Raw genomic sequence first — 12216 nt, 5'->3', positions numbered from 1 at the left:
CAGGTAATGCACCAAAAAACCTTAAACCTCAACATAATTATTAAAATGTTAAAGAATTTTACAACAAGCGTGGAATACTCCGCAAGAATTCAAATAACTCATATAAAATTCCACAAATCAAAGAAACTGGATAGAGCTGTTGCTTTTATTTATTATTATTGAGCTTTTTATATCACCTTCGCTGCAACTGTCATTTAGAATCACATTAACTGTAATGCCAGTAATCCGTCAAGTTGACTTGTCCGCAAAAACGCAAGTAGCATTCTCGTGGTTTGAGTCACGGGCGAGTTGTGGGCTCGTGTGAGCCAGTTTCCGTCTACGTCGGTGGAAAACAAGAGCACGGTTCACTGGGAAGCCGCAGGAGTGACAATTACATGTTGTTGACCAATCACCCGTACAAATATAGTATGTATTATCTCGGATTTTTTCGGGCTCGGCGAATCCTAACCTGTTAAAAAAAGCCTTTGTTTCTTTTAAGAGCGTTCTTCAGCACGTGCCAAAACAACCATGTCGTTTAAAAAGCAAATATTGTGATATTTTTGATAGTATTAAAGTTCAAATGTATCTGACAGCTCATTCAGTGAACAATCAGCTACCGATGGACATTTCTTTGGACATAAAAAAAATATATATCTGAATAGGAGTAGCCTGTTTCACACAAATTTGAACCATATAAGTAGTATAGTAAATTTGCTTTTTAAACGGGCTTTTTCCCGTTACTTATGTCAGGGTTAATGGCAGTAGCACTTAGGGTTCCCAACCGTACTATATTATATAGTATTGTACTATATTTTGGCTCTCTGTACTATATACTGTTGAAAAAATATATAGTACGCTAAAATACTATATTTCCGACATCCTTCTAATTTGTTCAAGATCGATTATCAAGTTAATTCTAATCAAATAAAATTATTTCAAGTATGAAGACAAAATGGCGTGAGGAATGCAACAGGGCTGACATAAATTTTAATAAAAAGTGAGCTATTAAATGTGTCATAAATATTCAGTATGAATTTACTGATCATTGTCTCATTTTATTAAAAATTAGACATTACTAAAAAGTGCACAAAGCTTCAATAAAAAATATAAATTTATCTTTAAATAAATATTGTTATTAAAAAGATTTTTTTTACTCTTTATTATTACTGGGCGTATAAGATGACGAGTGAGCAGTTTACATATATGACTAACTGATGGCATGTTAGCTGGAGTCTAGGAATAGGATGATTTTGATAACAGAGAGTGGTCTATACAAAAGGAATAGTTAGGAGGCCGTTATCGATTGTAGTCGCAAAATGTCAAATTCATTGAGATTTGATGAAATTGTACAACTTCTGTTAACTATTAGAAACAACAAGTACTGTTTCTATTAGCGCGTCTTGTTACCTTTATTTTTTTTTTTAAATAGACTCATTTAATTAGTAATGATTGTTTTTTCTGATGGACGTTTAGGTAAACGCGCGTAAAGCACTGATTTTGTTGATCTTATTTGTAAATTTCGTAAAGTTTGGACTTTGTATTACACATATCCTGTACTTCAACTTTAATAAACTACATTTTTGTTAGTATAAATTTGAATTTAGTTATTTGAATGAAAGTTAGACGTAATCAATTTTCTCCAGAACTAACTTCAAAAAAAAGTGACAATTTCTCTGAAAATCGACTTAATTTCAACGTAATTTTGATACTTAAATAATCTACAACATTTGCTAAAACTGTTCTTATACATAATTTTGTATAATTGACTAGCATAGTTTTTTGATGAATTTTTAAAAACTGTCCCTTCTCGTCACATATTACCGGGGACGCACGCTTGCGACCTCATTATTAAAAGGCAAAAATGAGAAGACGTGCTAATAGAAACCAATACTTGTTATTTAGATATTGCGTAACAAAAGGAGTACAATTTCAACGACTAAATCTATCAATTTTACATTTTTGCTCTAAAATCGTTACCATAACTAATCTTAACAGAGTGCTAGTAAGTATGATTAAACGTATTTACACTTACGTTAAGCATTTTATCTAAAAGTACTATATTTTTTGAAATGTACTATATTTTTAATGCCTTATTCTGGAAAATACTATATTCCGCCAAAAAATAGTTAGCAACCCTAGTAGCACTATAACCACTGCATATAGGAAACAATACCTTTGTTTTTATATTATACGTTTTTCAAAAAAAAAAAAACATAAGAACGATGTAAGGGATTAGGACAAAAATGCTGCCTACGGTAAACTTGGCCATTTGCAGAAAATCAAAAGTTCAAACTGAAGGTTTGCTAATGCGCTATGGAACCACGCTGTGATTTAAACTCGGCATTTGTGACAATGGCAAAAAAAACCGCCAGGCTCAAATGGACTGGTTCGGCTGTCTATCGCATACATAGGATAGGGATAAAAGTGGATGCCGGAAAAGAAGCGGGGATAGGGTAGGCCCAGGAAGAGCTGGCGCAACAACTTTGCCACCTTCCTTTACAACTGGCCGGAAGATACACAAAATCGGGACTTATGGAGGACTACGCGAGAGGCCTTTGCTCAGTAGAGGGACACACAAATAGGCTAAATAAAAATATTTGTTTAAGTACAACAGGATAATTACCTAAGGAATTTCATTCCGCAAAAGCCCATTGTGGGATCAAACTTCTTTGCACAGCCGAGCCGAAGCATTCACGGAAGGAAATTCTTTTGAAAATGCGTAGTGCTCGACACACTCAATAAGGCTTGTGTTAAGGGTACTAGACGACTTGTACTAGATAAGTGTTTAGTGGTATATAAATACTTATATGTATAGAAAACATACATTTCAGAAACAAATATTTGTGCTAGACAAACAAATAAATGCTCTCACCAGGATTTGAACTCGAGGCCTCTTGCTTCATAGGCAGAGCCATTACCGACTAGGCTAGGCCGTCATGTTAATGATTTAAGTGGATTTAATTGAGTTAAATTGAGTTGATTTGAGTTGAGTGAACGGTGTTGGTCACACATACTGTAAACAGTGTTTAAAATACTTTATATTTAAGCCTTTCTTGTAGTGACTGTTTGTTTACCTAAATAAAATAAAAATAAAAATTAAGAATAAGCAGTCGTGTTCATCGGCCTTGAAGCCAAGTTAAGCTGGAAGTCGACCCGCCAGCTCGTTCGCCAGTGGTAACTCGACTCGTACGCACTTGACAAGTGGTTAGTACTAGTAATTAGTCGAGTGGGATTGCCTGCTTTTTATACGCAGTTATTATGATCGTTTTAAAATTCTTGGTAACGTAAACTTAACGGTTATGAATTTGTGGTGTTAGTAAATATGAAGTGTTTAAGAATAGAATAATGAAAGCTAAAATACCTAGTTAAGGTCAATACGTCTAAGTGCAGCTACGAGGTAAGTGTGAATTAATATATTTGCCAATGCAAGTAATTTGTATGTAACCCGGGTACGTCCTTAAACTACGTCCAAAAGAGAGGTATGGGCATTGTGAATGTCATGTCGCTTTGGGCACAGCACAGCGGATGTCATGCCAGAGCAGAGCCCAAAAACCGCAGCCAAATATCACTATCCCCTACTCATATATATAGTGTTTCTGCCGGTGAGTAAGGCTGCCAGAGCTCAACGAGGGTGCGGAGTATTAGGGTCGGCAACGCGCATGTAACTCCTCTGAAAATTGCTTATGTTACGGAGCAGATGGAGACTGCTTACCATCAGACAAAGATACATATTATAAAAAAGGAGCAAATGTATGAACTCGCAATTAACAATACTCAATGTGTAAAGGCTCTAATGTGAAAGCCAATCACACTTACTCGTAGTTATGTCACACTTACCGTAGTTATGTCACACTTACCCGTAGTTATGGCACACTTACCCGTATTTACCTTGTGTCAATTAAGAAAATTAGTGTATTTTTTAATCCGTTTATAATCTTGATTAAATTAATCATACTACGATATTCATGATTATCTTTTGCAATTACTAATTTGTCCTTATGCAGATTTGAAGAAATGAGCTTCCTCTAAGTATCTCCACAGCGACCGGCCGTAAGTTGCCCTCATTCAACGATTCCATGCTAGTTGTACCAAATTTTTTTTGTCAACCTTGTTGAGGGCCTTGCTGCGTTGTCTGATTGGCAGCCAGGAAAGAATTACCTATTTCCGTCCCAGCACCCATTATGGCAAAAGCCATACCATTTTGTACCATTTGGCGTTGAAACTAAGTTTTTTTTGCAGAAATCGCGAAGCGTCTGGTTGACGTAACTGATGATAGAAGAGCTGGCGGCTTCCTCGCACACGTATCAGTATTGCGATACAACGTGAAAATGCCGCCAGCATCCTTGGCACAATGCCTCTAGGGCCTATTTTAGATGTAAGCTATTTATAGTAACACCACTACATATCCATTATGTATACTGTTATTGTAAATAACATGTGAGATGGTGGCAAAATAATTTCCACCTACATATCGTTGGAACCCAGATGCAAGCTTACGGAGAAACCGTAGGCTAAACCGCCGCTTTTCATTATGCCAATATCGGTCGATATTCCAACATGATGTGATTTAGTAGAAGGATCTAAGTATGCAGTTTTGGACAAAACTCCAAAATTTCTTCCGTCTTTTTTACTTCGCTCAGGATCAAAAATAAGTGGCGTATGTACAGTCGCCAACAGATATATCGAAGTGGCCAATGTACAAACGATTCGAAGCTGACGAAATACTAAACAACTTGACAATAGAGACTTTGTTCAGATATTTGTGAACACCTTCGCCACTCCAATGTATATGACGGCAACTGTACCCCAAGACAGCCCTATGCTCAGCAGCGGGCGATAACAGGCTGAACTTATGTTGAAATCTTTTGAACGCGGAGATGAAATAGAAGAGAAGATGACATGATTAGTTACTGTTTGCTAAAAAGATGAAGTAAATCTAGATTACTTTTATTCTTTACATAAAGTAAAAAAGTCTTATATGGTTTATAAAAAAATATTGCCTTTATTTTTTTTTTCATAAAATCGTAAAAGGCATTATTACCTTCTCTCATTGCCAAGGTATGCATATTATAATATACATAGGTGCAGGTAGGTACATTCTATTCAACTCGATTCAAAATCAATTCAAAATATTCCAATTCCACCCGCCATGAAAATTCATCAAGGATATCCAAAATAACCGCCATTTTATAACTGCCCCCCTCATAAATTCCGCGCTTCCGATAGAATTTAATACAAAATCCCCAATACGCCATATTGATGTATAATTTTTTCACCCCCACACCCCCACCCTGCATAATTGAACGTTGTGAAAACTATCGCGCTGCTAAATGACTCCCCCTCCAGTTTTCAACATGGCCGCAATCAATAATTTGACTGGGCAATGACTGCGATGACTTGCACATGCGCAAAACACCCAAGCCGAGTCATCGGCAAAACCTGAACTTGACTTGGCGAAACCGAAAGTTGTGGCGAATGTTTCTGTAGCATTCTTGGCGTTTACAGACGTCAGAGGAACACGTGTCTTTTGAAGTACACACGCGTAGGAAAAAAGATGACATTCTTGATGATTTAAATCAAGAAACTGATTTTAAAGATAATGGCGAATTTAAAGATGAAATTTATTAAGAAAAAGAAAATATTAATGATGTCATTGAAGACAAAGTTTTAAGATTGCTTAATTTTGATGTAAGTGAATCACGCAAAAGTCACGAAAGCGAGAGAGAGGCGAATAGTGCTTGTACGCGTTTCAGTCAGTTTTCTATAGAAACCTACATAGATGACATGATAGCTAAAGTTATAGTTCAGTAACGCGTGAAAGGGGGATAGGTGGAACGTGATGATGAAATTTTCAACGCAATTGGTATTCAAATTGAAATTGTACTTAATTTGGAGGTCTCACTTCCGAACACACATTTTAAAGAAATTGGCATTACGTTCAAAACCAAAGTCAATTGATTAACAATCATTTATAGATTTAACAAATAGAAAACCGAAGGTATTGTCCAAATTATTCAATTTGTATATGTTTAAGGACTTACTTGGTATAATCTTGAGTGGAGAGCGCGCAGTTTTCAGTCTGGATAGCAATTGGAAGAAGATGTGTTGAGATTTCTTCTTCTATCTTCTCTTCTTCTTTCTTAATAAATTCTTGAGTGTTAACAATATTGTGTATATTATTTGTACGGATGTCTTTAGTATTGTCTTTGTTGTTATTTATATAGCCCGTTAAATTTTATAAGTACTCATATAAAACGTTACAGGTATCGAAATAACACAATAATTTAACTTATTCTTAATGTTAATTTTATCTTAATTTTGTACTATTAAAGAAATCTAGAAGTCGTTTCAACGAGTAGGTAAACTTGGTAAATTTGAATTTTTTAATATTTGAATTTGTTTGGCGTAATTTTATCTTACCCTTTTACTAATTTAAGGCCGAATCAAGGCACGAGTTTTTTGTTTCTTAATTTGTCTTCATCCCCTGCAGTCTGATCGGAAGATGAAATTGGTCGAAATATTCCAAAACTATTTGCCAAATGTTCAAATATCACTTAGCCTTAACCTTTAGTCCAGAGTCTTTCACTAAATTTATTCACTAGATAATATATATAGAGAGTCTTGCGTATAAAACTCAAAGTAAATCAATCTAAAAGTTCCAAAATTAACCAGTGTTGTTTAAATGTAATTAAAGAACTCAAATTCTTAAATCTTCTTTTCTATTGTTTCCTTGTAATAACGGTTGATATAAACGTAAAACTTGTTCTATTGCGAAAAAACGTGTTTCTTTATCGTCAAATGGCGATAGTTGTTATTCTTTGTTGGCTAGATTCCCCTTTGCTATGAAATCTTGATCGTCTTTAGCCTCTTCCGCATTTAACTTATTGGTGGTTCCTTCTAGAAGATGTCCATGGTATTCTTCTGCGGCCCATGGGTCTTCTTGATGTTGCTCTTCTTATTTTGGAAGGTCTTCCCGGATGGTCGCTGATATAAGCCCTCACGACGAATCCGAGCCGAACTGCCTCTAGTTGCTCTTAACACTAAGTTGTAGAAACGAAAACTGGTTGTTAGTCTATTGTGAGTTCAAGTGTTGCTGAATATGGTATATTAGTCACTTAAAACTATCTGATTATGTGGATACTAATAAAGTCTATTGCATAAAAACTATTTCCGTGAATGTGAAAGGCGGCTGCTTCAACGCATGCGTTGGGAAATTCAAAAAATTTTGGAACCAAATATTGGTTTATTATTTTTGGATTTGTTTAGGCCGTTTTTTTATTTTTGTTTCGAAAGTTTTTTTATATATTTTTGATGGTTTTTTGTTTTTTGGGTGTTTTTTTCGCGATGCGTAGTTGGTAAAGCACGCGTAGTCAGCAGCCCTGCCCGGCACACTGAGGCTTGCACTCGCTGCTGCATCCCCGGTCTCCCCGATGATTGTGGGATGAGGTCCCCACCCACCCCGATCTACCCACTCATCCTCCTCGCCGCCGAATCATCAAATAATGATTTTGCGTGTTTATTATAAAACTCGGCACGGTCGAACACACCCACCTAAATTTGGAATCTAATGCAACTAAAACCGCAATCAATTCTATAAGGTCCAAATTCCGTGTTATTTCACATAAAAAATTGTCTTTATTGTATATTGATTTAAATACATAAAAACGCATTGCCACCCCAGGCATATACACACGTAGCTGTCAAACCTAGTTAGCTACGAACAGAGATGGGCAAATCGTAATCGATTCCTGATTCCACGATTACTTGATTTTACTTTGTAATCTACTACTAGGTGTCAGATTACTTGTAATGTAATCAAGTGAAACGGTAAATTACCATTACATATTATGGAATCAGTAATCATCTATACAAATATTACCATTACTAATAATTGGGAATCATTGTCGATTGCAAATTACTGGAATTGTTGACTTGATTACTTCCAGATTACTTCTATATGTTAAGTGTCTTTTAAACGAAGTTTTCTCAAACATACAATTAAATATCGTGTTGACTGATTCGCATACGTGGCATCCGAATTTAGGGTCAATTTTAAGATCCAAGATGGCAGCAAATTTTTTTGCAATATTCTTTATTATACTCGTTTTCGACTAATTCGTATACAAAATGGATAGGTAATATAGGTATATTTTATGCAATTCCGTCCGTGCATTCTGAACTCATAATATGAATTATGATTCACAATGTGTAAGGCCGACCTAAGGGTTCCTGGTTGACTTGCGTGACCCTAAAAACGTGCCGCCATCTTAGATTTCAAAATGGACCCTAAATTCGGACTCTACTTAAGTATGCGAATTTTTGAGAAAACACTATACAAATCTCGGCGAGAAAAAAAGGATTGCTCAAAGAAACTCAAGATATTCCTGATTCCACATCCATCACACAACATGTATGAAATAAAAATAGTTTCTTCAATCATAAATATTAGTTTTATTTATTGTACTCAACTAAATAAAATTAAAATAAACTTGTCGCTATTACTTAAGCTTTAAATTAAATATGCGTAATTAAAATTAAGTACGGCTTTAAAATTTATCGTTTAACCCTTTAGTGGGTAACGGCAACGGTAACGCCTTGACTGTACTTGCAGTCGAGTTCATAAATATATGAGCATTTTCCATAAAAAAAGGTTTTCCTAAAGTATAATTATGAATGATGAACTTTCCCATGTACATTTATTTGTGAAGCCCTGGCAATACTCATATATTTATGAACTCGACTGTACAATATCTTTCATTACAAAAGAGTGAGGTGGGTCCAGACACAATTGACAATATGAATTATCGGTCAGGTACAAAGCTAAGTGAATTATTTCTTAGATTTAAGAATGTTTTTCATTATTCAAGTTGGCTTTTAATATAACTCGTCGCTCAAAGTTCTCGTCTGTTAATCGGTTGCTTTTTGGAGTATTTGTCATAGTCGCATAAGAGAACAGTCGTTCTACGGGAGCTGAAGAGGTCAGAGGTGTATTATACTTCAGAAAAACTTTTTTTATCTCAGGATATTTGTTCAGGATATCTAATGACCGTGATGTATCTGATAGATATCCTAATATACAATATTCTGCTCTGATTGAGTGTCCGCCGCTGCCGCCGCTAGTGTTGCTGTCACTATTTGAATTACTGAAATCGTAAAACGCGTCATCAAAGTCATGTGTATGTTGAAATATCTCAGGCTCGATATTTGAATGATGTTGAGATTCCTCCGATACAGCCGTCAAAAACATATTTTTTAACCTAGCGTGATGTTCGGAATCCACGCATTGGTACCATGAGTTCTTGAACCTGGGATAGCTGTGAGCGGCGATAATTGCTTTTTCTGCTGCAGGTCCTGTAAGTTTCAATAAATCGTCGAAACGACTCTGCACTTGTTTTAATAATTGAACCGCAATTGGTTTACAATATTGATAATTGTTTTGCTGTAGGGCATGTACTTTTTTTTTAAGCATCAGTAGTGTTGGTAGCAATAAACCGTAATAGGTATTATTTTCTCCTTGAAGAATATCCAGTACTGCTGCTACGGGTTTCAAACAAGACAGATATTCTTCTATATAATTGAAATCTGTATTACGCAGCGGATTTTCCAAACCGAGCCCTTCATGTAGAACACTGTTTTTTTCTTTAATCGATAAAATTTGCTTTAGGGCATCATACATACTGTTCCAACGAGTTTCGCCTGGTCGACTAAGATTATGTCCCAATATATTTTGGATGATTTCAGAGCTTTTGGGACGATTCGCCATTTTCCAAAGACGATTACATTTATCTATTACACTCTTATGAATGTTGGACAGAGCAGTGTCAGTGGTAAGTAAATGTTTTAAATCTGTTGTGGCTATCAGATTCAAAGTATGGGAACAGCATCGCATATGATACGGTAGCAGTGCATGATCATTTAAAAAGTCAATACAACCTTTATTTGAATCTGAAATCATCAAGGGCTCTTCTTCGATATCATCATTAGAGACATTAGAAACGGTCTCACAATTGTCATTTGTTTCTATGCTACCTGGGTGAACTCCGAATTCTTTAAAAGCCTTAACAAAATTGCTACCATTATCTGTAGTAATAGCAACAATCTTAGGCAAATCTAAGTCAAATTCATGTAAAATGTCTCTTAGTAGATTAGTTATGCGTTCATAATTATGCACTCCCGGGAATCTCCGACATGCCAATGCCCTCGATGATCTTAGAAAAGTATCAGGATCGATCCAATGTGCCGTCAGGCCTAAAAAACTTCTTTTCCGGCTGGACCAGATATCTGCAGTTGCACAGATAAAATTTACCCTGCTCATTAAATCTTTAATTACTTTAACTTGATCATCATAATGTTGATTTATACGACGGGTCAAAGTTGTACGACTCATAATAGTCAATCCCAAACTGTCGACATGCAGTCTCTTTAAGATTCGAATGAAATGTGGATCTTCTACACAACTGAGTGGTATCATCGAATGTAAAAAAATTTTACTACGTCGCTATCAAACTCTTCTTGAGAGTAAGAGCTGCTAGTTTTAAGCACTTGACGATTTTGAACTGATGTTGATTGCGGCTTTTTTCTTTTCTTCTGTATGCAATATGATTTGTATTCTTCAACACAGTCAGGTCCATGTTTTCTCTTCAGGTGTTTAATGAAGTTGGAAGAGCATTTTTTATAGCCTTTTACTTCAACGTTTAATGGTAAACATTTCACGCACGCTGCCACAGTGGACGAATTTGTTGTTTTAGACGTAATTTTGGAAAAAAACGTACCATCAAATAAAATTTCAGATTCGGAACTTGAGGCTGATGTTTCTTCGCCGACAGCTGGTGAATCCAAATCCATAGTGGAGTTATGGGATGGATTTATAAATTGGACTATTGGATTGTAAACCCGCTGAAGTGTAGTTACATTTGTCAAGTTCAATTGACATTGTCAGTGAGGCATATTATAATATTTTAGTAGGACCTCTTCAACGTTATCTAAATAGGTCTGATAACACAATTATAGCGGCAGAGACGATTCAAAAACATTATGCACTACATCTGTACTCTGTACACTTCCTTGGGAATTATAATCTGGTATCTGAAGTGTTTATTTAACACGTTCACTGCGGGAAAATCTTCAAGTTCGAGTACAGGTACAGGTGTAATGAATTATACTTACTTTACTATCGTATATTGATGAAAATTAATAAAATTTACCCTATCTATTTTAATTTGCTTTAGGACTCTCCCTGAAATAGTTGACAAGGCACGAATAATTTCCATAAAATACGACGGGAAAACATTATTTACTAAAATCGTCTGCATATTTTTCAATTTTATTTACAGCCTCAAACCAAAATGTTTCAAATACTTGTGGAGGTATCTTCAATAGTTGTTTTCTTAAATGTGATGGCTGTGTAACACATGTGCAATTATCATCTCTTAGGTCTTTATTGTAACGAAGGCCCTTTTCTTGGTGTTTTCGAAATACCTCCATTACTTCTTCCCAACAATCTTCAAAATCTAAAAAGTGTTTTCGTTTGAACATCACCTTCAGGCACCTCTCACGAAAATTTAGCAGACAGCAGCATAAATTGGGCTCTGTAAAATAAACAGGTACCTAACATAAATAAACATGACCTTTTTATGGTTTTAAAAATAATAACTATTATTTGTTTTATATCTTACCGTAATTGGCATTTCCTTGACGAATTTTGGTTATTTCTAATTTTGCCTGAAGTTCCATTTTAAAACATCGAAATTCCTCCACATCAATCATGCATGTCATTGTGTTATAAATATTAACCCAATTTTTAAGATTCAACACCAAAATTTAATGTGAAAGTGAAATGCTAGAATGACATGTAGACCAAAAACAATTTTAGTGACATTAACAAAATTATAAAATAAGGTTTGCCAATTAAGTAATAAGCCTGGAATTGAAGTAAAGTAATTCAGATTACTTAAGTACTTGATTACCGAGGAATCAATATTACAGTAGTGGATTACAATACCGATTCCAAAGGAATGGATGACAGACGTAATCAAAGTACAGTATTACATTAATTTTGATTACCCAAATAATCGATTAATGAGGAATCATGATTACTGGAATGTAATCGTGTAATTAATTCCAAAAGGAATCGATTACGTCCAACTCTGGCTACGAACAATGTATTGTTTAATTTCGCGATCGACAAAACTATATGTATGTATGTATGTATGTATGTACTGTATGCGTATTGGTGAT

The 12216-nt window shown here is 35.3% G+C and overlaps 2 protein-coding genes across 11 annotated transcripts in view; both read right to left on the bottom strand.

Moving 5' to 3' along the window:
- Positions 1-7695, bottom strand: part of LOC133530737 (zinc finger protein 184-like) — a 160286-nt gene extending 152591 nt beyond the window's left edge. For 5 of the 10 annotated variants that reach the window (XM_061868771.1, XM_061868780.1, XM_061868777.1 and 2 more), the window contains exon 1: positions 6021-7691. The gene's annotated coding sequence lies outside the window, so the exon portion shown is untranslated. Of the gene's footprint in view, positions 1-6020 lie in introns of all 10 variants that reach the window. The other 5 variants (XM_061868776.1, XM_061868782.1, XM_061868778.1 and 2 more) reach the window with 4 other exon arrangements.
- A 448-nt stretch (positions 7696-8143) lies between these two features.
- LOC133530738 (uncharacterized) lies at positions 8144-12129 on the bottom strand. The gene is given in 3 exon segments (XM_061868783.1): positions 8144-10461; positions 10464-11567; positions 11655-12129. Coding segments are annotated over 2 exon segments (2001 nt in total). The 5' UTR covers positions 10825-11567; positions 11655-12129; the 3' UTR covers positions 8144-8821.
- Positions 12130-12216: the final 87 nt, after the last annotated feature.

This window comes from Cydia pomonella, chromosome 23, assembly GCF_033807575.1.
Source record: "Cydia pomonella isolate Wapato2018A chromosome 23, ilCydPomo1, whole genome shotgun sequence".
NCBI lineage: Eukaryota > Metazoa > Arthropoda > Insecta > Lepidoptera > Tortricidae > Cydia > Cydia pomonella.
Note: the sequence above shows the minus strand (reverse complement) of the source record. Positions and strands in the feature narration are given on the sequence as shown.